The sequence below is a fragment of the Mastomys coucha genome, unplaced genomic scaffold (genome assembly GCF_008632895.1).
Source record: "Mastomys coucha isolate ucsf_1 unplaced genomic scaffold, UCSF_Mcou_1 pScaffold21, whole genome shotgun sequence".
NCBI classification, from domain to species: domain Eukaryota; kingdom Metazoa; phylum Chordata; class Mammalia; order Rodentia; family Muridae; genus Mastomys; species Mastomys coucha.
This window is the reverse complement of record NW_022196904.1, coordinates 107,674,042-107,698,303: the sequence shown is the minus strand read 5'-3', so window position 1 is coordinate 107,698,303 and position 24,262 is coordinate 107,674,042. Positions and strand designations below refer to the sequence as shown.

Here is a 24,262-nt window from a genome sequence, read left to right as displayed (position 1 = left end):
CCCCGCCCAGTCACTTCTTATTTGGGATTTTGCAAGGCAAGTGTTTCATTCTAGGTAGCTACAATGCAAGTCAAAGGATATGGGATTCTGGGTGTTTAAAATTAGAAAAGTGGGTATTTCTGCAATAATTTCCTTTTGAATACAACAGTATCTAATTTGTTTCTCAAATTCAGCAATTAGTATATAGTCATGAATGAAATTTAGGTTTTAGGGCTAATTTACAATTGGTGATATCTTTCCAATAATTTGTAAAAATAAGTCTAAATGTCTTTTTATGTTTATAAAAAAGGGTGACTGTAGACCTCTGGGCACATACAATATGTTTATATAGGCTAAGCTCAGAAACAAGACAATTACTAAATACTAATCATTTTTATCCAAACAATATTCATAGGAAATGAGGCAGGGATTCTCCAAGCTGAGATTATACAGGACAATGCTCAGCCCTTGCTGTCCCTTTGCTGCAGAGTCCAGGGCTAAGTCAGAAGCCCCGACTAGAGTGGAATGTGGGTGGCAGCAGCCCTGCTCCCCGGCTTCAGCCCAGCGAGTGCTGTCTTCTTAAATTGTCGCAACATTTGGCCGCTTTCTTTGGATTTTTCCTGCATATGCTCCTAAAAATAGAGCAAAATTATTACTTCTCAAGGTTAGAAAGGGTCTGTGATATAATTTAGTAAGTTACTAGGCATGGGCTAAGCGATGGATGTTGTTAAACTCGATCCTGAGGTAGAAACTGGCACACAGCATCAGCAATCAGCTGCCTCAGCTGACAGCTGGAGCTGGAGACCCTGAGAACCCAGCTGACCTCACCTCCCTCTCTTGTTCTGTTCCATCAGTTCCTGCTCTGCTCTGCTCTGCTCAGTGGTTTCCAGACCTGCTGCATGTCCGCTCTAACATACACAAAATATTTCCAGCATAGGTTCCGAGACTGAAAATTTGTAGAAACTATATTTATGCTGTGCAGCATCCTTAGGCACTTGAAAATTCAGCCTCCAAGAATGCTATCTGACCATGACAAAAACCAGTGTTCGGAACTAGGAGTGCTAACTTCGACCATTCATGCAGAGGCTGTCTCAGAAGAGTAAAAGTTCAGCTGGGCAGTGGTGGCGCACGCCTTTGATCCCAGCACTTGGGAGGCAGTGGCAGGCGGATTTCTGAGTTCGAGGCCAGCTTGGTCTACAGAGTGAGTTCCAGGACAGCCAAGACTACACAAGAGAAACCCTGTCTCAAAAACACCAAAAAAAAATAAATAAATAAAATAAAAATTATAAGTTCAAAGCCAACCTGGGCTATAAAGTGAGATTCTCTCTCATATAAAAACAAAGTTTTTAAATAAATCAATTACTAATAAAATACTTAATACTCATGTAGACCAAATCAAGCCATAATTTCAAATTTACTTAAAACATAACCCAAGACATTAGAAGTATGCCAGGGTAAGGTGACTTTGTAAAGAGCAATAATGGGGGAAACAAGAATGTGATTTAATTCTATTTACTTAAAATATGTTTTTAAATGTTAACAAATTCAGATAAATTGAAATCATGTAACTTTTCTCATCATAATGCAATAAAAGTTTAAAAAAAAGAGAGCAATGATGGACTGATAATTAGCATTTTAGTTACTATGTCAAATTCTCCATTTATCTAAAATTTACAAAAAACTAAGAATTCTGAGCTTTCATAGTCTATACATTCATACATTAATAAAAGGCATTTTGCTTGTTTAGAAAGGTAAAATATGCACATTGATTATATTTATATTACTAATTGTACTGCAATGCAATTAAACTTAATAGCTATAAAACTGAGTTCCATTACACATTATTAACTGTGGCAATTTCCTGCCTATAGTGTCAATTACTCAGTGGAAAGAGCACTTGCCTCCTTGCTTAGAGACTCACAAGTGACAAATCATGGAGATGAAATGCATGAGGAAAAAAACATGGAAAGTAGTCACTGCAGCAAACTGATGCTATTGGGCAGAACAGTACTTACTCCACAATGATTGTCCAGCCACCTAAGAGTAACCGCAGCCTGCAACACTCACATGAGAACTGAAAACATCCTAACACACCCATAATGTCACAAGCAACAGAGCTGCTGATTGGTCTGACTTCTTACAAAGCTGATTGACTGTCTCTAAAGCAAGTAGGATCCGACTTTCAAACAACTTCAATGATTGTCATTCAATTATTTCAAAAGAAAACCCTGTAAAATATCCTAGATACATGTGACATTACAAACTATGTGCACAGCATTCATGCAAAAGGTCTATAATGATCTCACATTTCCTGACAGCTTGTTCCCTGTAGAATCTATGTGAATGACTAGTAATAACACGAAAGACTAAAGGAACGGTAACAAAATCTCTGGATGTAACACTGCTTCTTCTTTGTCTAACTTGGAGGAAATCACTCATTCATGTGGTTACAAACATTGCCTAATAGTTTATTAGTGGAGAGACTAGCATTAAGTCAAGCTTTCCTCCATCGCTTGGGGATTAATATGGCTGCCTGTGAGTGTCCGAAAGCAGCAGTTGAAAGCATAGCATTGTAAAGTGTTTTTAATGGGCTGCATAATCCAGTGAGCATAATCAAAATGTCTTAACCAAAATACCAACAAATGTTAAAGCATTTGGTAAGAGTTTTGACTAAGCTCAAAACTGAATCTGTCTTTCTTGCCACCTTAAATTGAATATTCCAACAGGTTTCCATTTCACCCTTGAATAATGATAAGTATAAGGAGATTTGGCTCAGACTTCTTACAGAGGGAAGCTCAGGCTCCCTCCCATACACCTGGCATATTCACTGTGGATCCTGCGGCCTTGCACAGACTCAGAACTGTGGCTAATACACTGCCACAGGGCTCAGACCCACATGAGATATGAGATGACCATTTCTACTCATATATAAGGATTCTAAGTAAGCCTGGATAATTCTACAAAACTTTCCAAATTAAAAGCAGAGTTTCCCACAAAATGCCTAGTCATTAAGACAGGTAGCCTAACTCCTAGGATTTCCTGGCCTCCACAAAACACTAAGACAACGGTCACCAACAGGAAGACTGTGAATACACCAACACTACGGTGGCAAGGAAGACTGTGTGTCCCACTGTGACACCCGAGTCAGGCGGACTGTGCTCGCCCCTTGTGAATGGGCTCCAGGAATTGATTGCTACACACCTGCCTCAGGCGCTCTGTTAGGCACTCTGCTCTGTGAAGGCTTCTGTCTATTTTGCACAACCCCCTTCACTGGTGTCTTAGGGGTTCTAATTGAATATAAAAAGGTTAATCAGTCACTTGCATGAAGGTCTGCACTTCAGAGAAAACAAGCACACAGCATCAACTACTCAAAGCATAAGCTTGAGAAGAACTGAAATCCCGCACACGCACCCAGCCGTCAGGAGAGCTGCACTTGTGTTCCCACAGGAGACCAGACTCCTGCTTCACACTTGGTTGGAGAATCATTGGTGAGGCTAAACTTACTTGATGAAGAAGCTTATATTAAAACATATAATGAGTAGGATGGTATGAAATGAGAACTAAAAGCATGCCCACGCCGGATGATGACTAAGAGATTTACACAGCAGCGCAGCTCTCGGGCTGTCTGCACACAAATCGGACCTTGACATACACAGTACAGCAGACAGTAGATCTTGTACTGATCTTGGCTTGAATACTTTCACATCCCATGTATGGCATTCTTACCCTTGTCTACTAAGTAGCCTATGAACTGGTGCATTCTGTCCTTGGTTTGGCTGAAGGATTCTGTTGACAAATTAAATGCAAAATTAATTCCAAAGACAAATTCCACTTTTCCTTTCTCTCAACGGGTAAAAGGTGACAATGGTGAGGTTAGAAGCCATTTGTGCTGGAGGGGCTGACTGACTAAAGCACTAGGAAGGGGCTTACACTTGGCTCACCATGAGCTCAGACCTCAGGTTTTCATCAGGAAAGCAATAGCCAACACATGCAATCCCTGTGCCTTTAAAGAATTTTCTGATATGCCTTACAAATGCCAACTTCTCAAACATGAGACAAAACACTCATTTTACAAGAGGGAAAGACAAACTGTATGAACCAGAAAGCCGGTGTCCTGAGGTCTTTAAACAAGTACTGAAGATGCCCTGGTAGTCTGAAATTTCTGCCAGAAATGGCCTGTCCTACAAACAGTGCCAGGACCCTCGGACCTGACCCACATGTGCCCAGGAATAGGACCATACATTAATGTAAGTGCTGAGCCTTAGCTCCTCCAGCTCAGCCTATTAACACACAGCAAAGTTGCTTTTTATTTTTTTAAAACAATTAAGCTTTAGGTATAAAATTTTCTTTAAAAATAAAAAACAAGGCTTCTCACTAGGATGAAGTGATTTTTCTTACCTTGTTTCTGAAGGGTTTTGCTTAAGCAGGAACTTCTTATTTGGCATTCCCATTTCAGCAACTCTAGCACAATATAAAGACAAGGATAATGTTTGTTTGAGAAGGGAGAGAACAGGCTTTCAAATGACAGAAGAGCACTGAGACATGAGGGCCTTCTAAAGGCTTGTGCTGAGCATAGTGAAAACCAGCATAGAGAAAAGAGACGGCTCCGAGCCTGAGAGCGCTGCTGCTCTTCCAGAGGACCTAGACTGGGCTGCCAGAGGCTCACAACTGTCCGTAACTCCAGTTCCAAGGGATCCAAAGCCCTTTCTGGATTCTGTGGAAACCATGTGTACACACGGTGAACAAATCTACATGCTGGCAAAACATTCATACACATAAAACAAAAAACTTAAGTTTCTAAATGATAGTTACTAAAATATACTTCCTCTTGAGCTTTTACCCTGGGATATCTTTCAGATATCAGGGGGAATTTATTCAAATGGTGAAATAATTAAATATTAAAAAATAAGAACTATTGAGATTGTTTGACAACTGATTGTTGATAATAATTTATAATTTATCAAATGATAAATCATTTCAATAAATTTCTATATCTAAAGAAGAATTTCTACCCAGCATGGTGGCAGACACCTTTAATCCCAAATTAGGCTATAGCATGTTGCAGGTAGCAAAGGCTATGTAGTGTCTTTAAAAAGAAAGAGCAAGAAAGAGGGATTTCTATTAGCTCAGCTGTAGAAAACAGAAGAGTGAGCGAATTGTTATTTCTAATTTTAATTTTTACTTTATGCATATGAGTATTTTGCCTAAACACATGTGAGTGTAGAATGTGTATGCGGTTTCTATGGAGACCAGAAGAGGACATCTGTTGAATAAAACCCTGGTCCTTTGCAAAAGCAGCCAGCACACTTACCCACTGAGCCATTTACCCAGTCCCTGTTTACTTCCTACTGGAACAGATTGGCTGATAACTAAAATTACCTGGCTGGTAATAAAGTGACAAACAAAACTTACTTCATGAACTTCTTCCTGTCGAGGGACTTCTGTGTTGCCACTGAAAGCGCCACTCGTGGACTTTTCATCTTATCCTTCAAGTACAAAAGGAGCATCAGGCCAACTGGTCTGGTAGCAATCTCACTGTGTTACAACATAAAACAATCCAGAGCCAGGCGGTGGCACCACACACCTTTCTCTATGTAGGTCTGGCTGTTCTGAAGCTGTCTAGATCAACCAGGCTGGCCTTGAACTCAGAGAGATCTGCCTACTTCTGCTTCCTGATTCCTAGAATTAAAGATGTGTGCCACCACAGCCAGGTGCTTAGCTAATGTTTTTAAGTAATCTGGATTTTAAGCACTGTTAAAATTACTATTATTTATACTTTTGTGTGTGGTTGCCAGCCAGCAGTGTTCTAAATTAGTTTGGAACCACTTTTCAGACTTCAAAAGCGACAAAATCTGTATGAAAGTGATAAGAAAACTCAATCAGGAGCAGTTGGCAGTTTCCTATGAGCTACCAGAACAAAACATCCAAGGTTTCAGACCTCAGATCCAATCCCACCACAGTACAAGATTCAGTCACTGTGCAGTTCCTGGGGAGCTCCCTACACAGCTCAGTGGTGCTGAGAACCCTGGGGCCCATCGAGCTTCGGAGCTGCTGGGAATGCCATGGAACCTCCATCACCCAGGCTCAGAAACGCCTCTCTGGCAGAAAGAGGCATGGCGTACATACCATTTGCCGGAGCAGTTTCTCTTTGCGGGCTTCTCGATCATGATGGAGAATTGACATTCTCTCAGCTGCATCCATCACAAAGAAGATGTCATGAATACCATACAGGGCAGCTCGCAACTAGGTGTGAAAGAGGAAACCAGTGTCTACACTCAAAAGATGAGGCTAGAATTTAGTAATACAACGAATACTGTGTGTACATCTTTCATTTGGAGTAAGAAGGTACAGAAGTTTTCATTGAAACCTATTTCCCTGTTTAAACAAAGAGAGAAATACATTTCCAATCCTGGGCCCCCAGTTAGGAACCTTCAGGGCAGCAGCATCTACCTGAGCTAACACTCGTTCCTGAAGGGAAGCATCTTGGGCTGAGACAACACCTCTCTTCAGAGGGGCTTCTGACTGAAAGCTTCGTATGAATTCCATCGTGTCCTAAAAGAAAGAGACACTCTTTCAAAACCAGTTTTCTAGGAAGTTTCCTTTTATTCTTTCTCCATCATAAATTACTAAGAACACAAAAATTATTACTGATGACATATCAAGAAGCCATTGCCCCCTCACCATGTTTCCCTGCCTTCTCCTGCCCAGAATGGCAAAGGGACTGCAAACACTGAAGCAATGCTGTTCAGGCTGGCTTCTGTATCCTCTCCATACGGGAAGGCCACATGACTTGGTCAGGTGGTTCAGGATTAGCAGTCATTTGAACCCGATCATTAACTCACATGTAGTGTCCTGGGACCTTAATGGCCCATCTGTAAGAATACTTGTATGCTACGGTGAATGCGAAATCTGAAGAATCTAAAAACTCAGGTATTGGTGAAAAGGCCGGCAGTGACAATCCTTGACCATATTGCTGAATTTAGAATTGCCCCTAGCGATAAACAAGGCCAGGAGGTAGAGCTGCACCATCAAGATGCTAAGGTTAAAGAGGATAACCAGCGGGAGGAACATGAGAAGGAAGTACACACAGGGACTTATAGGGCCAGTCCAATAGCTGTGACCTATGGAGACTTCCCCATCTATCAGAAAGCCAAGCCATACCGTAGAGCAGAGGAATGCCATCTTGGCTTCAAGCAGCCGGCACGGCACAGCCCAGGATGGGACAGAGACTCACTGTGAGAGTCTGGGTGGGCTAGGGCACATAAATGGCACCAGGAACATATCAGTGATGAGTGAGATGGCCTGTGCTGCTTTAAGACTGCTCAGGCTGGGATGGTGACCCATAGCTGGGACGGTCACCAGAGAGGCTCAAACAGGACTGCCATGAGTCTGAGGCCAGCTTGGGCTACAGTAAAACCAGGTCTCCAAAAATAAATACTTTGTGGAAGAAAAGCGTGACTTTGCCCCACTCAGGAGTGGATGATTAAAGTCATTTTCTTTTTTAAAGATTTATTTATTTATTTATTTATTTATTTAATGTATATGAGTATTCTGTCACTTTCTTTGGACATACTAGGAGAGTGCATCAGATCCTCATTACAAATGGTTGTGAGCCACCATGTGTTTGTTAGGATTGAACTCAGAACCTCTGGAAGAGCAGTCAGTTCTCTTAACCACTGAGCCATCTCTCCAGCCCTAACATCATTTTCTAAAACTCATTCACACCAGTTCTCCTTCTTGAGAGGGATCAAGTTGTTACCAGCAGAAGAAATGATAACCCTTATTCACAAAGGTGACACAATCACACAAATAAGCTTTTTGTCTCAGCCTCCCCTCTGGGCAGGCCTACCAACCTTGCCTTCTTCACTTGTGCATACTCTGTGAGCCAGAGGCTGTGTGGTGAGCTGCATAGGAGCATAGAGGTGGAGGGACAGGTGGAAATGAGACAGGGAAGAGCCAAGAAATGTCTACCAAGGGCCCCAGGATACCTTAGCCCTACAAGATCCAAGACCTCAGGGGATCCCTGCCTCTATTATTCCTCACAGGGATGAGACAGAAGTCTATTAACCCAGGCCCAAATTAATTAACTCAGGCATCTCCACAAGCCTTTTGGCAGATGGTAGCCACATACCCCACCTCTGGCACAGGCTAATTTTTTGTACCCTGGTCCGGGTATAGCCTGCTCTGCTGCGGCCTCTTGGGGTGGAGGCTTTCGTTTCCCACCTCTCAGACTAGTTTTCTGTAACTGAACAAGTAGAACTGGGGGAAAGTACTCTAAGCACTTGAGATGTAAAAAGCTGTTTTACCTTTGTGCTAGCTGACCACATACACCTAGGGCTTCTATGTTAGGATGCTCTTGTTTTTTCTTCAAATAGATTTATTTTGTATGCCTGAGTGTTTGCTTCCAAGTGCACCACATGTGTGCAGTACCCGTGATGTCCAGAAGAGCGTGCCCCAGTGAGTTTCATTAGGGCTGCCTCCAGAGCATGGGTGCCTTACTAGTAGCTGCAGCAAGAAGGAAATATCTCTCCCTCTCTTGCCAAACATTAACTGAATAAATTGGCAGGGAGAGACAAGGCCTAGCAGCCAGCCATCTTCATGAGAGTACTCGTGGACCTAATCAGAAGCACATTTTAAGCAAATAATCACAACTGCAAGTTCAAGAGTGTGCCAAAGGCTAGGTAGATGGCTCAGGAGGTGAGAGCACTCTCTGTGCACAGAGATGAACATGAGTTCAAAGTTGCAACACACATGTAAAAAGCCAGGTGTGATCATGTGGCCTGTAACTCCGGTGCTAGGGTAGACAGGCTCAGGAGACTGTCTTGACTTGCTGGCTGCCAGGGCAGCTGCATACTCACGGAGAGATTCTGTCTTAAGGTAATAAGGTGGAGAATGATGATCAGGACACCCATGTTTGCCTGTGGAATACACACACACACACACCAAACAAATAAACAAACAAGTGTGCAGCGGCCATGTTATGCCTGAAATGAACATTCTACACACAACTATATTGGGGGTAAGGGGTTAGTAATCTGGAAAAAACATCTAAGTAATCAGACTTATGAAATCAACTAAATTATAGTAACTAAAAGAATTTGATCTGAGTTCTGAGCTCAGCTGTCAGAAGACTGAAATGAAGTGAAAAACAAGGAATTTCAGTAACCTTACTTTTACAGTTTGTCGAAGTTGCTTCAGTTTGTCTGTTTGCATAAGTTTACGAGTAAGAAACCCTTTTGCCACGGCAGTTATTTTGTTAAATTTTGCTTGTATTTCTGGACTAAAGACCTAGAAAGAAATTAGAAACAATGCTGTAAGAATCCTAGCACCATACTTAATTATGACTTTGTTTTTGTTTTTGTTTTTGTTTTTGTTTTTTCGAGACAAGGTTTCTCTGTGTAGTCCTGGCTGTCCTGGAACTCACTCTGTAGACCAGGCTGGCCTCAAACTCAGAAATCTGCCTGCCTCTGCCTCCCAAGTGCTGGGACTAAAGGCGTGCGCCACCACCGCCTGGCAATTATGACTCCTAATCTATCACTACGACCTAACATTCCTTCCTAGGCATTTGCTCATGGAGTTTCATCTGTACCAAAAATAATAAACTCATGTTCAGTATGCAACCTAAAACATAGCTCTTTAAAAAGATAAACTCGTCTGATGAGATGCTCGATAGGTAAAATCACTAGCCACCAGGCCCTAGGACCCACATGGTGGACAGGGAGAACTACCATAAGCTATCCTCTAAGCTTATGCTGTGACATGCAAGCCCCACCCCAATAAACAAACATGTTAAGAAAAAAAAAAAAAACAACAACCTGACAGACATATACTCCCCACCTGAGACCACTTAGCTTGGGCCCGTCCAAAAGGCCTTGTTACTGAGAGTTTGGTCACGCCACTGGTCAGTGATCCCCAGAGGTAGAACGGTGCTTCACTTGTAGAGCCAAAGCTATATTGTAGGGCAGAATTTATAAAGCCTAGAGAAACACAGAGTACAGACTAGTAGAGTGATCCATGGCATCATACTGAATGTCACATAATCAGAATATGCAGAATGCTGTAATAAACATTTGTGACACTCGATGAGTAACGGCCATCTCAGAGGCTGAGCCAACACAGACATAAAATATCCATGGACATTCAGCTTCTGTGCCAGATGGAGCTTTTCAAGACAAACAGAATCTCAGAATAATTTGATGCTGTGAAAAGATCTAACTGCTGCTAGGGAATTAGAGGTAATTCCAAACCACTCAGGAGATAGGCGACTGCTCTCACTTGAGCATGTCACCTGCTGCATGAATAAGTGGCCGGGCTCTGGGCCCAACTGCCTGTTCTTGTTATGGTGAGTCCTCTCATGGACACCTGCTCTGTAGCCTTAGATCCCATATCATGTCATTTTTCATGGCTACTAAGCAGCAGGCAAATAGGGGTGGAATAGGCATTAAATTACCAGAAAGAAAGCATGATTAAAATAGCTTACTGCACAATAACTTTCAAGTGGAAAACAATTCTTAAAAGTCTACCAGAGTTGTTTGAAGTCTGGAGTGAGTCCACTTGGGACAGCATGGTTTCTAGCAAAACAGAATCGCTTCTTTTTCTCCACTCTAGCTCCAGCGCACTGTTCAAGTCAGAGACATCCGTCATAACTGCCTTCTCCTTCAGCATCTTCTCCTGCTCTTCTATTTCCTGCAAATTGACCATGAAGCATAGCATCCTAGATCCTTTAATGGTATCTGAAATAATGCCAGTGTAGGCTTAGCCTGAAAGTGTGTGCAAGCAGAGTGCATTATTGTTTATCTTAAGTCTTCCTCCCTCAAAGTTATGATAACTGGTTCAGCTGATATCACTTTTTAAAATGTTAATGTTTTTTATTTTTAAGTTAAATTTAACAAGGGATGTGACTATAAAATCACAAAACAAGTATCTTTATGATATTGTTCTTAAAAATGTATACTCAGCATCTATTTTAAAAATACCTTTAAAAATATTAAGAATTCTGAATGAAGGATTCAATGAAGTACGCTTCCACAAATTACTCAGTGGCTTTTGGGTGAGGACCTAAATGTTAGGCTTCACACTCTGTCAACAAAATATATCTACACATCAAGCTCAATGATCACCTCAAAATAAGATACACAGAGGGAAACTGTCAATATATGCACATGGCCCGAATCACACACTGACTAAGCTGACTGCTAGCCCGCCCCATCTCAGTGCCTCACCTTTTGCAGCTGCTCCTGCTCCCGCTCCTGCTCAGCTATGAGAAGTGATAACTGCTGGGCATGCTGCTCTTCTAGTCTCTTGCGCATTTCTTCAAAAGCTAACATCTTGCTTTTCAGTAGCTCCTGGCCTTCTGAAAAGAAACGTGGGCTTAAATTGAGAAAATTCATTGAAAGTCCAACAGTTCATATTTTTTGCGATCAACCTGAGCTCTGCTTCTGAGCAGAGGGTATTCCTCACATAGCAGAAGCCAGACATAGCCAGTTCCCGAGTGAACCATTCTCACTGCTCTGTCCCCTTCTTTCATGCTACTCAGGAGGAACAGCATTGCATCTCCTTGCCTTCCCACTCATTCACCAGACCTCCTGGAGCCAAGACTACACGTCTCCAGCAACTCCAAAGTCTGACTAGCTTTAAGATGTGCTCTTAGAGATAAAGAAAGCACAGAGATTAAAAACACTCACTCTTTTTCCAGAGGACCTGGATTTGGTTCTCAGTACCCATATCAGGTTGCCCACAACCACTTGTAATTCCAATTCCAGGGAACTGGATGCGTTCTAACCTCCTCAGGCATCCATATGAATGTGGTGCACATAAACTCATGCAGATACACACACATACACATAAATCTTGAGATGCATCAATATCTATTTTTGACTGTCCTTCTCCCAGATCTCTACTTTTCTTTTGCTTGTGTATGTGTTACAGAGCATCCATGTGTTTTCATGTAGGCGTGTGTGTGTAGAAATCAAAACAGAAACCTTAACAAAGGGCAGTAAGCATGTACTATGTTTCTAGTAAGATCAGTACAATTAAGTGCCCTTACACACAGAGGACAATGAACTTCACCATCACTCCTTAAGTGTTCTTACCTTTGGGGCTAGTTTCCAGCATCTTACTCTTGTTGATGTGGACAGATCCCTTGGGGCATCTTCTCTCTGGCAGACGGTCCCACTCCTGCTCAGCTGCTCCAGCTGTTACAATATAAGGACAATTTTCTTTTTGTAAACTATCAACATCTAAATCAAGTCTCCGCTTAACTCTTTCGAAACTGTTATCTACGAACTGTTCGTTTCCACAGAGCACTGGAGGTGTGTCCATCTGCTGTCTGCAATTCTGGGTTTGCATAAGTAAGGGAGATGGGTGCTTCACATCGTAAGATTTATTCAGTTCCATTTGTAAGTTGCAGGAGTTTTTTCCTAGCATACTGGCTGACTTGAGTCCACCCACATCTTCCAAGGTTTGACTTGACGCACACTGACTGGTGGGTTGCAGTTCAGGCAACTTGGGCACAGCCATACAAGTACTGTCCACATTCTGGGCTCCCCTATCAACAGGTATGAAGGGACCTTCCACAGCAAACCGCTCAACAGTGACGTTATTGCCCAATTGATTTCCTAAAGCCTGCCGCACCTGACTTGGCTTACCCACAACCATCTCTCTTGTGCTATCAGACGTGGTTTTGGTAGCAGAAACATTACTTGAATAAACCTCTGTCAAATCAGTTGGTGACTTTGGCACAATTTCAGATTCATTTGCTGTTTCAGCAGCAGCGGGAGCAATTCTACCCACTGCCTCTTCTTTTCCCTTTGGGCTTAGCTCACAGGCATTTACTGGGTTGTTTATAAGGATCTGACATGCTGATGATGACCGGGAATGCCTTCGATGCAATGTAGGACTCATACTTGGCTCTGGACTAGGTAATTTGGCATATGGACCTGTAAGACTTTTTACTTTATTTTCAGTAACAAAGGTAGGAACAACTTTAAAATCTGATTCGGCATCTGGAGCAGTGGGAGGAGCAGTTCCTGTAGGTAGGTCTATTTTAGAAAAGCTAGCTAAAACTGACGTGCCTTTGCTGCGTGCTTGTGAAGCACCTTGGAGGAGGACATTTGACTTATTAAGGCTTGGTTTGTCGGGGATGGCAGAGCCACAGTGCCTGCCTATGGGCATGGGTGGGGCCTTCTCCTTTATACAGTCGCTAGCCTTAGCAGCATCGTTTTCTTTGTCTGAATGAGTTTCATTAACACTTCTCTTTAAACTATTTCTCAGACTCCGGCTAGACTGCTCTCTTTCCACATATTCCTTTGACCTCTTCATTAGATTCTGAAGGCTCATTATGTAGGGATCTGGAGTGACTTCAGCCAAACATGATGGGTCCTGTTCTTCCTTTACTAAGAGGGGACCATCAGAAATGACAGTCTCCTGCGAGCTTGCTGAAGAGAGCCTTACAGCAGCTCCATTTTCTGCCTGCCTGCTTTCTGGACTCTCACACTGCTTCAGAGAACCAGACACCTCTGAGTCTCTAAGCAACCCCATCCTCTTAGGGTTTTGTTGGTCCTCATTATTCACAGGCAAAAGTCCAGTTATCTTTTCAAGCTTTACTGAAGTGCAGTGTTCAGTGGGGCTCAGCAAGCTGTTTGGAATTGTAACAGGAACATGCAAGTCTGTGACTTCTGGATTAGAGTAAATGGTTTCTGTCGCCCACTGATCAAAATCACTGGCATTTGGTGCTTTTCTAACCTGAAAGGGGACATTTAAAAATTAGTATTTCTTCATTATAAAACAAACAAACAAGCAAAGTCTTTGGGCTTCTATTGTTGTAGTTGTTTTGTTTTTAAGACAGGCTCTATATAAAAACCAGATTATCCTTGAACTCAGAGATCCTCCTGCCTCTAGCTCCCAAGCATTGAGATTAAAAGTGTATCCCAGGCGGGGTGGGGCAGTGGTGGCACACACCTTTAATCCCAGCACTTGGGAGGCAGAGGCAGGTAGATTTCTGAGTTCGAGGCCAGCCTGGTCTACAGAGTGAGTTCCAGGACAGCCAGGGCTACACAGAGAAACCCTGTCTCAAAAAAAAAAAGTATACCCCACCTCAAAAAAGCCTTCGATTTCACTAGTTTCTAAAATAAAGTAGAAAGGGAAGATTTACAGTTCTGACATTTGAGAGCACAAAGAATCTTTCATGCCTGTCACCTGAGCCCTCTTCAGACTCAAACAGGATTGCTTTAAGTTCAAGACCAGCCTGGACTACAGAATGAAACTATGTCTCAAAAAGACAAAAGACAAATAAAATACACTCAAAGATTAATTTCTATATCCTTAACTGCATGGAGATCAAGTTACCACAGAAGAAGTATATGTATTATCCTAGCCTGCTTACTCAAAGGGAAAAGATAAATATGAATGCACACACAACTACACAGTTTATCCATGTCCAGTTTAATCCTGGGATAAAAGCAGTGTCTCTAACTTCCTTCTGGTTCTATGCTCTCACTACCAGCAAGTATTCCTAAGGCAAGTCATCACCCAACAGTAATGTCAAGTAAGCAAATGTTCTACACAGTTCCTTAGAAAACAAAGACAACCTGTTTAAGACATCAACAAGACTCCTGCCTCCCATAGGCTTATTCAAGAATCTCCTGAAAAATCCCTAGGAGGGGCTACCAAGATAGCTCCTCAGTTAAGACACTTGCTGCTCTTGCAGGGGCACCAAGTTGTGTTCTCCCAGCACACATAATGCAGCTCACGATTCCTAACTTCAGTTCTAGGAGACCTAATGCTCTCTTCTGGCCTGCACAGGCACCAGACACACACATGATGCACAGACATACATACAAGCAAAATATAAAAATAAGGCTTTTTAAAAGTTTTAGCTGGGTGTAGTAGACACACCTTTAACTCCAGAACTCATGAGGCAGAGGCAGGAGGCAGCAGGTAGATGTCTATAAATTCAAGGGCAGCCTTACTACCTAGTAAGACCCTGACTCAAAAACAAAACAAAACAAAAAAACCTTTGAGGAGCTTCGGCTCCCTGAGACGACCACCCTGCCTCTATTTTGCTGAGGATCTTTCTCTCTGTGACCCCTCTGTGGATACCAGCTGGAGAAAAATGTGTTGACTTAAAAACAACCCTCCCCGTAAGATGGGGCATCTCTGGAGTAAATGATAGTTCATCCATGTTGTCTATTTTTCTAAAAATTAGAAATTTTCAACTTAGAACTCAGCTTACAAAGCTTACTTTAATCAGAGCAGTGACAGTCAGTGAAGATGGCAAGCTGCACATTTTCAGACAAGTAGGTCAGCAGCTGACACAGTAGAATGAGAATAACTCATGATGTGTACCTCAGAGACCAAGCAGGAAAAAGTGAGAGCTCATTACATCCTGCATACTAAAAATCTGAAGGGGTTGTTTTTACAGGCTTTTGTTTTGCTTTGTTTTGTTTTGCTAGACTATATAGCAATTGAGTTTCACTTTATAAGTCCCAAGACACATAATGGTCTCCAGGTACTGTGCAATAAACAGTACAAGTGTTCTTGGTGACAACCTTGGGATGAAAATAAACCAAAAGAAGTGCATGTTCCTGGGGTCCATGGACATGCTCCCAGGCTTAAGTGACATGGATTATTCTGCTATAGAATCTTGCATAGTTCACATCTTTAATACTCAACAGCTATGTTTTTAGTATACCAGTAAAATGTGCCTTAGGTTAGACAAACTAAATTTAAAAACTTAAATCTATAACTGAACCATAAGTTTCTTAGAGGAGAGGCTCTCCAAATATCTGTATTCCGTGGAATCCCTGTCTCTATAAGGAATTCCTTATATCTGGCATTATGTATGCTTTTCTAAACAGAAAGTTCTGGGACTCAAGAGTAATTTCATTAGTAGACTCAGCTAATAGCAATTTGATCTCTCCATGGACTAGATCCAGAACACTGCCATTTTTGTTGTAGTTACCAGTAAGTCAATAAACTGTTGTGTACTAACCAATATAGACAGCAGTTAAAATCTGCAAATTAAAATCTACTACCCACACTACATACAACCCCACAGGTAAATGAAGGCAGCAATTAATAAAAATAGCCTAAGTAAGGCTCACTACCCATGGCCATCCAGCAGGAGTCACAGAGGCAAACTACAAACCCAAAGTTACAAAAGAACAAAAGTATTATGTGTGGCAGAAATTACTTTTTCCACTTTAATCATTGGTGTTGCTTTTTACTGCTTACACAAATCTGAATTAATTTAAATAAAAATAATTACAAAAGGCTATAGATATTATTGTTTAAATGTTTCAATCTGGAGATACATGTAGGCCAACCTATTTGTTTAATCCACATGACATTTTTCCATAGCTAAAAACAAAGTTTTCATACATGTACACACACGCACACACACACACACACACACACACACACACAAACACAGGTACACGTACATATTTTTTTTTTTTTTTTTTTTTGGTTTTTCAAGACAGGGTTTCTCTGTATAGCCTTGGCTGTCTGTCCTAGAACTCACCCTGTAGACCAGGCTGGCCTCAAACTCCGAAATCTGCCTGCCTCTGCCTCCCAAGTGCTGGGATTAAAGAGATGCACCACCACTGCCCAGCTATACACACATTTGAAGGCAGTTATTTACTTTAGCAGAGACTAAAAAGAAGGTAACGCAGTGACCACCCACATCCCACCACTGAGTTCACTCTAAAGTGACATCTTTGGACACATCCTAAAGGACGTAGAGAAGTGATAGGGTAGTGACAAGGGTAGAAGCTGAAGGCTCGAGGTGAGGCTCACAGTCTGATTAGTTCGGGGGTTAACTACAATGGACAATTCTATTATCTCTGACACTGAGAATCAGTTTGTAGTCACAAGACAGACAATAAGCAATTATATCCAGTGTATAGTACTACTGTCTAAGGACCCTCTCTGATTCAAGTACTGGGCAGTACTAACAAACAAATGGATTCTCTCCAACAAATTACACTCAAACACATCATAACAATAAGGTATATTTAGTCAGCTTTTCTCCAAAGCTGTTATCAGTGTTTACTTCTGATGTCTTCATCTCAATCTAGAAGAATTTAGTTTGATGACACACCTGAACATTTTCAAGAATCTCCTGGACACGAGTCAGTAAGGCTTTTTTCCTATTGGCCTGCTTTCTTGTTTGCACATCAAGTGCTTTCTGCTTTTCCTCTTGAATTTTCTTTCTCTTCTCAATGGTAAGCTGCAAGACATCATAAACATGCCATTCAATGGTAAGAGAATCAAACTGGCCAGTTTGGAATCAGAACAACCAGAACCATGTATGAAGCATCAGAGAAGTGCCTGGGGTTCGAGCACTTCATGTGAGTGTCACGCAGAAAGAGGTAACATATAGATCATAGAGCTCTGTCACATATGACCTCTGCATGTCACTGAATGTAGCTTCCTGCCAGCTGAATCAAGCTCAAAGGAAAAGTACTTTGCTCACTTCCCAAATACAAAATGACCCTGGGAGCTCGGCTGAAGCTTCTACCGGACAGCTGCTGACATGCATCTCACCTCGAGTGATGTGTCCAAAGAGGTCACCTTAGAGTGAACTGAAGGGCGCGGTGTGGGTGGTCGCTGTGTTACCTTCCAACCACGTGCTACAACATTCATTACAACATGCTGACAGAAAAACGTGGATGTTTTTAATGCTTATACAACAAAAATAAATTTAAGAGTCCTTTAACTTTCTGATTTAAAATAGGGTCTCACTTAAAAATAACATCAAATTGACTATGATGATAAATATATCTTCTCTACTATCTTCTGTTCCCTTACCCCTTACAAGAGAAAGAACATATCATTCTTTTCAAAAACTGCAAATGGTTAACATTTGCGTATACTGAGTGCCACCTATGATCCAGGGACGAGCTAAGCATTTTACATGTATCCATTTAATTCCCAAAAAGCATTATGAGCATTTTCGGCACTCATTGTCTGTATTCCCATTTAACAGTTAATGAAATGGACCACAAGTTATGCTCAGCAGGAGAATGGCAAACTGATTTAAATCCAGGCCAAGGTTCCGCTATTCCAGTGCAGAACAGCCTTCTATGCTTGTACTTGTAGATCTACCTCATTCACTTTAATGGGAACATGAAATTTATATAATGGACATGGTTAAAGTCCATTATTAATGGATATTTGGACTGGTAATTAATCCTTTTGCTATTTTATTTTCCTTTTTGTTTTTGAGACAGGGTTTCTCTGTGTAACCGCCTTGGCTGTCCTAGAACTCACTTTGTAAACTAGGCTGGCCTCAAACTCACATCTGCCTCTCAAGTACTGAAATCAAAAGCTTGTGTCACCACACCCAGCAATCTTTTGCTATTTTAAATGATGTTATTATAACTTACACATATTTATTTAAACACATCTGTAAGATATTCTTTCTGAATAGAATTGCTGAGTTGAGTTAAAACAAATTCTGATGAACACTGCCAAACTCCTTGCCAAAAATAAACTGACCTTCTTGATAAAAGTGCATTAAACATTCACTTTCCTCACAACATGAAAACATGAAGTCCTATGAGATTGTTGCAAATATAGTAAGCAAAAAAAAAAAAAAATGCTAACTCGTTTCTATTGTATTTCTGTGATTATAAAAAACATTAGGCATCTCATCAGCTGTTTATAAATCTTCCATTTGATTTTCAGTGAGCTGCATTAGTTGTTCACTGGTTTAAAAGTAAAAGTTATTTTAAAACAAATAAGGGAGAAGGAGAGCTGACTCCGGTTTAGAGCACAGTGCTCTCCAGAGGACCAAAGCTTAGCTCAAAGCTCCTCTGTGGTCTGTCATTCCAGTTCCAGGGGGTCTGAAGTGCTCTTCTGGCCTCTTCTAGCACCTACACTCATGTGTACATATGCTTTAGAATGGAAGAAATATTTCATAAATAATTACTAAGTTTACCAGTGGAGAAAGTACAGCCACCCCATGGAAACGGATGAGTGAGACACTTTCTGCCTGGGCAGGCAGGAAGCTGTCTGTGGACAGGGATGCTTCCTGAGCTCGGGCCAGCGCTTTCTCGCAGAACTCCTCATATTTCTCCATCTTCCCACCGTACACTAGGAGAAAGAAAATTGCTCTTAGTAGTGTGCTGACAAAACACAATTTATTACCCAAGAGAGCGGGGCTGTGTAAACACTTCCTGGAATTTTCTGTCTGTGCATCTTAGGCTTCATTTTGATGCTGTGGACACCAACTGACTTAGGCAGAAGTGAAAACAGAAAACCTCCTGGCTCTGCAGGTTTTATTAATTAACTTTATTTTATAGTTGAAAGCCTGAAAGGTCACTAAGCAACTTCAAACAATCAGCCCAGCAATTTCACAATTCTTAGAAAACTTTGGGGTTATGAAAATCCCAGGTAACCAGAAGGATTGGCCAGCCTATGCCTAGCCAGCCAAAGCCTTCTTTTTAGCGTGTGCTAAGTATTTACTGATTGCCTGTTTTGCATAACATTATGCAACCTGGCTCTGGTAAGGCAAGGGAAAATAACAAAAGGAACATTATTATAATCCTAACAAGCTAGGGGCCCAGTAAACTGTGGGAAGAGAATGTCCAATACAATAATACCCTTAAATGTTCATGTTTAAGGCAAGTAGTTAACAAAGACCGAACAGGAAAATTTAGCCCATGATGTGGGCCATGCAGACATGAAATAAGAAGGAACATGGTGTCCTGCTGGTCCTCTGATGACTTAAGTTATACATCATACACATTCAAATTAAAGAGTCAAGGAAAAAGCAGAGTACAAATAGAAATGAAGAAAAAGCACTCAGAGTTCTGAGCCACAGAACTTCTCTCTGTTCTTATATTTGTTCAATTTGTGCACAAATTCAAAGAAATAACTGGTTCTCCAGAAAGCCTAGATCATTTTGCAGGCTTACATTCACTTTTTAAACACAGACTAAGAAGCAACATAACTCTTTCTGGCACAATTGTAACAACTCACATCACAGTATCTTAACCAAAATTTCCAGTAGATAAGAAATAAGAAAAGTCCCAATAAATCCATTCCTGCTAAATTACTTTTTAAAAACACATCCTTTGTATTTACTATTAAAGGGAGTATAAATGATGTTATGTAATTTCTGTGCTTGTGCACAGAAATGAAGATGCTCAAAAGTCTGGGAAGATTAAGGACATAAACTGCCTTCATTAGTTCTACTTTTTGTCTAACAGCATCATAGAGAGATATCCCATTGCTGCAGAAGTGTTATCTGCTTCCCCTGAGTGGTCCACACATACCCCTCTACACTGCAAAGGTACAGTAACAGAATAATGTACAGTATGCCAATGAATTAGACATTCAAGCTCCAGTGCTCATGTGAGGCTGAAGAAAGCTCCAGATAGTCTAGAGCATGACTGGTTTTCCTACCCTTCAATTTCAGCCCACCTTAGTTCCCCTGCCTCAAACACTATCACATCACCCTGATGTTTCCCAGTTTCTGGAGTACTTACCACTATCTGAAATGATCTCGTTTATTTCCTTGAGTTTGGGGTATCTTCTTCCACCAAAATATAAACTCCATAAGAGCAGGTACCTTCTCAGTCTTGCTCACTGAATCGCCATGACACATACAGTAGGCACTTAATGCAATTATTGAATACATTAATTAGGGCAAATAGACCAAGCAATGTAAAGCAAGACTAGCAGAATGAAGAGAATTCTGAGAATGGCAACTTGGAGAACAACTCTATTCCCAGAGAACTAGGTCCCTCTCAATTGCAAAAGTAGTAATTAAAAAGAGAGTCCGGATTCTACGACTGTGCAAGAGGGCACTACATTTCTCACACCAGTTGCCACTTGCAAGCAAGGTTTATTTTAAGGGAGTCTTGATGACAAGGTGATCGCAACCTCAAACCTACCACCCCATACTTTAGCATCAGGCATTACTGGTCCATGGTCCACTTACAGTCACACCAGCCTCAGCAGGTTCAGGCATGCCTTTTCTACTCCATTTATACCTAATTACGAGTGACCCTTGTCCAAGGAACCTGTTGGCAAACCCTATAGCCTCATGCTCCTATCTGCTCATTCATTACCAGTACTCAGAAATGTCACTGAAAGGAAACACAAAGGTAACACAGCTTCCAAGCTGGCTGCTCAACACAAAGTTTCCACAAATACATAAACTTCCTATAGTCTGTAAAGGGGGAAAGATGTTATTTAGGAACTTACTGGCTGTTTGTACATTCATGGTAGGTTAATATTATCCCTGTGCCCCACCATCTATAAAGTAGGGCTCTGTCTCAAAGTGATTTTATGAGAACACAACAAGATAAAGCCCAGACAGCAATCGCAGTACTGTATGTAGGACAAGTAGAAAGCATCAATAAGTGCAAGCTGCTTCCAAATGGAGGATATAATGGTTTTTTTTTTTTTATCTCCTGCGTGTGACCTCTTGGAGAAGGGAGAATTTTTGGTTCTTCCTGAGACTCAAATGTGACTTGAAAATATGAGAAAGGGCTTTCCTCATCCAAATCCATCTCTTAGGGTAGGAAGTAGCAAAGGTGTCACCTAACAGCATCAAGGGTACCTGAAAGAACTAGCTACATTATCCTGCCGATGCCCCAGAGTGGCAAAGCTGGTGTAAACAGGGCTCCTATGGGCCTTTGGTTGTGGTAACCAGTATTTAGAAATGGCCAGTGCACATCCTGGGGGACGCTTCCATCTCCTGCACTATCTCCAGCACCAAGCTGAAGCCCCAAGCCCTTATGCCTACTCTTCAGCGCAGGATGCTTCACTGGGCGGAGCCAGCATCCAAGCATCCCCTCCAAGTCCCCCCGACCCAAGTCCTCAACTCCCGCCTCTCCATTCCCGATGCCTTCAAGGGCTCGTGACCGAGGGAAGCCAAGCCCGGTCCGCAACGCCGGCCTTCCGTCCCGCGGGACACCAATGCCGGGTCTCAGCTCAGCCCGTAGAAAAACGAACCCAGTCCTCTAGCACACACCTGACACCTACTGTCCGGTCAGCTTCTCTGCCCGTGGACCAGCCTCCTCAATAAGCAAAGGCCTCAGTCGGTTCAGATAGAGCGCATCTAGGTCCGCCGCCTTCTCCTCCTCCTCCTCCCCGCCATATTACGGGTCCCTCAGGCGGCAACGCGGGATCCTGGCAACCGCTGTCGCCGCCACCAGCTCAACTCCACCCCTCAGGGCCGGTACTTCCGGCGGCTGTTTGGCGGGCAGTTGAAGCTGTTGGGCCTCCATAGACTACAATCCCCAAGGTGCATTGCGGTGCATCAGCAATTGCTTACAAGTTTTATACGCAACCGAGATGCACGCTGGGAAGAGTAGTCTCCACTGCAAACTAAGCGCTTTGACTATAAATTACCATAGAAATTCTCCTCAGGGTCTAAAGCCCTAAAAGTGTTCCTTGAAGTTGTCGGGTATTTTTGTTTGTTTGTTTCTCTGTCTGTCTGTCTGTATAGAGATAGCCTCTTCCTGTTTAGTCAATGGAAAATGTACAACATTCATCCATGTTTTCCCTATAAATGAAAAAATGTTGCTGGATCGCAGATGCCAGCTCAAAGCCTTAATATATTTGCACTCATTTGCAGATCAGTTGCGGGGAATGTCCAGAGGAAAAGGTAGCAGATTCAAGTTGTCAGAAAAAACAAACTCCACAAATATTTTTTGTTAGTTCTTATCTAAATTACTCACTGCCAGCTTTTTGATTTAATGACACCATTTCCATTCTGTAACTGAGCTTTACCTTCCTCCTGGTGCTTATTTTTGTATATGTATACTGGGAGTTTTAAAGAGCCTACCAAGAGTTGGGCAGTGGTGGCACATGCCTTTAATCCCAGCACTTGGGAGGCAGAGGCAGGTGGATTTCTGAGTTCCAGGCCAGCCTGGTCTACAGAGTGAGTCCAGGACAGCCAGGGCTACACAGAGAAACCCTGTCTCGAAAAAACAAAAAAAAAAAAAAAACAAAAGAAAACAAAAAGAAGAAAGAGCCTACCAAGAGTGGTTGTGAGGTGGTTGTGAGGCGTACCTGAGAAAACTCTTACACTGCACCTGATACAAAAATCTCTCCTAGGAAGAAAGGGTGGTCTGGAGAGATGCTCAGTCACTAAAGTTTTTGCCACACAAGCATGAGGACCTGAGTTCATAGCCTAAATACTCTCCTAAAAAGGCTGCAGGTCCCAGCTAGAAATTATAATTGTCAGTGTAGAAACAGGAACTCACTGGAGATCACAGGCCAGCCATTCTAGCTATCAGTGACCTCCAGTTTCAATGAGACTCTCAAAAACTAGAGTGGAAATTGACTGAAAAAGATACCAAACATCCATCTCTGGTCTCTCTATACATATGTACATGTATACATATGTATCTCTCTATACATATCTACACTCATGCCAAAAAAGAAAAGTAAGAGGCTTAAGAGCTGGAGGCAGAAGAGCCATGGTATGATAGAGATCAAGAGGGAGATCTGTCCCACTGACACTACCCCAATGAAACACACTGGGATTCAGAGAGAATGAGCTCTCAGGCAAAGTCTTTAACAGAGGCAGTTCCTCAGGAAGGGGTGGCGGGAGGGAACCTTGGTGTGAGGGACAAAGTTGACAGAGACTAAAGTGCCCCATAGCAGTGAATAAGCCCTGAAATGGAGTCCAAGATCTAGAAATGTTCTGTTAATCTTGAGGACAATGTAATGTGGGGCTTTCGGGGGTCCCACTTATAGTTTAATAATAAAGACCTGGAGACCTCTGTATAGTATAAGGATGTTGGCTTGTTTGCTGGGGCACTCTCTCGGTTAGCCCGTCTAACTCAAGCCAATGTCTGTGCTTTTCTATCTCTCTGCTCTACTTCCCTGTCTTTTGCCTCTATCAGTCCTTCCACCCCAGCTCTTTATTGTGCAAAGAGACCAGTTCCTTACTAATACAGTTGAATAGGTCAAGGCTCTGTGACCTTCACACAAGGCATCTTGCCTTGTCTTTTTGGGCAGGTGAGAAACGGTTCCTTCACTTGCTAGCTTGGCGCTGCAGGCACAAAGATTAAAAACTGAGAATACAGGGAAACATTTTCATAGCAGAAGTGTGAGTTAGCCCCACCACAATGAGTTCTTTAAGAATAGAAATGGGCTGGCGAGATGGCTCAGCGGGTAAGAGCATTGACTGCTCTTCTGAAGATCCTGAGTTCAGATCCCAGCAACCACATGGTGGCTCACAACCACCCATAATGAGATCTCTTCTGGTGCGGCCTGAAGACAACTACAGTGTACTTAGATATAATAATAAATAAAT

General features: G+C 42.1%; 1 protein-coding gene across 5 annotated transcripts; it reads right to left on the bottom strand.

Annotated features, from left to right (window-relative positions):
• Positions 1 to 303: 303 nt before the first annotated feature.
• On the bottom strand, positions 304 to 22,227 carry Ccp110 (centriolar coiled-coil protein 110). 5 transcript variants are annotated; one of them, XM_031388050.1, is made up of 16 exons: positions 21,968 to 22,227; positions 20,475 to 20,603; positions 18,923 to 19,077; positions 17,081 to 17,209; positions 12,072 to 13,722; positions 11,202 to 11,329; positions 10,503 to 10,665; positions 9,817 to 9,956; positions 9,151 to 9,267; positions 6,430 to 6,531; positions 6,106 to 6,222; positions 5,392 to 5,465; positions 4,378 to 4,440; positions 3,706 to 3,765; positions 3,181 to 3,266; positions 304 to 611 (listed from the first exon to the last, which is right to left on the bottom strand). In XM_031388050.1, exons 3-16 carry the CDS (start codon positions 19,061 to 19,063, stop codon positions 559 to 561), a joined length of 3,024 nt encoding a protein of 1,007 aa, XP_031243910.1. In that variant the 5' UTR covers positions 19,064 to 19,077; positions 20,475 to 20,603; positions 21,968 to 22,227; the 3' UTR covers positions 304 to 558. The 5 variants fall into 5 exon arrangements, with proteins under 5 accessions (XP_031243910.1, XP_031243908.1, XP_031243911.1 ...); XM_031388048.1 differs by having other exon boundaries at positions 11,202 to 11,332; positions 21,968 to 22,226; XM_031388049.1 differs by having other exon boundaries at positions 559 to 611; positions 11,202 to 11,332; positions 21,979 to 22,226.
• Between the last annotated feature and the right edge of the window lie 2,035 nt (positions 22,228 to 24,262).

Coding starts and splice junctions, on each gene's coding strand:
- Ccp110 (XM_031388048.1), bottom strand. CDS start 19,063: ATGGAGAAATATGAGGAGTTCTGCGAGAAAGCGCTGGCCCGAGCTCAG. Junction 17,210..18,922: donor TGGCTGTACTTTCTCCACTG/GTAAACTTAGTA, acceptor GATGTCTTGCAG/CTTACCATTGAGAAGAGAAA. Junction 11,333..12,071: donor GCTGGAAACTAGCCCCAAAG/GTAAGAACACTT, acceptor GTTTCTTTTCAG/AAGGCCAGGAGCTACTGAAA.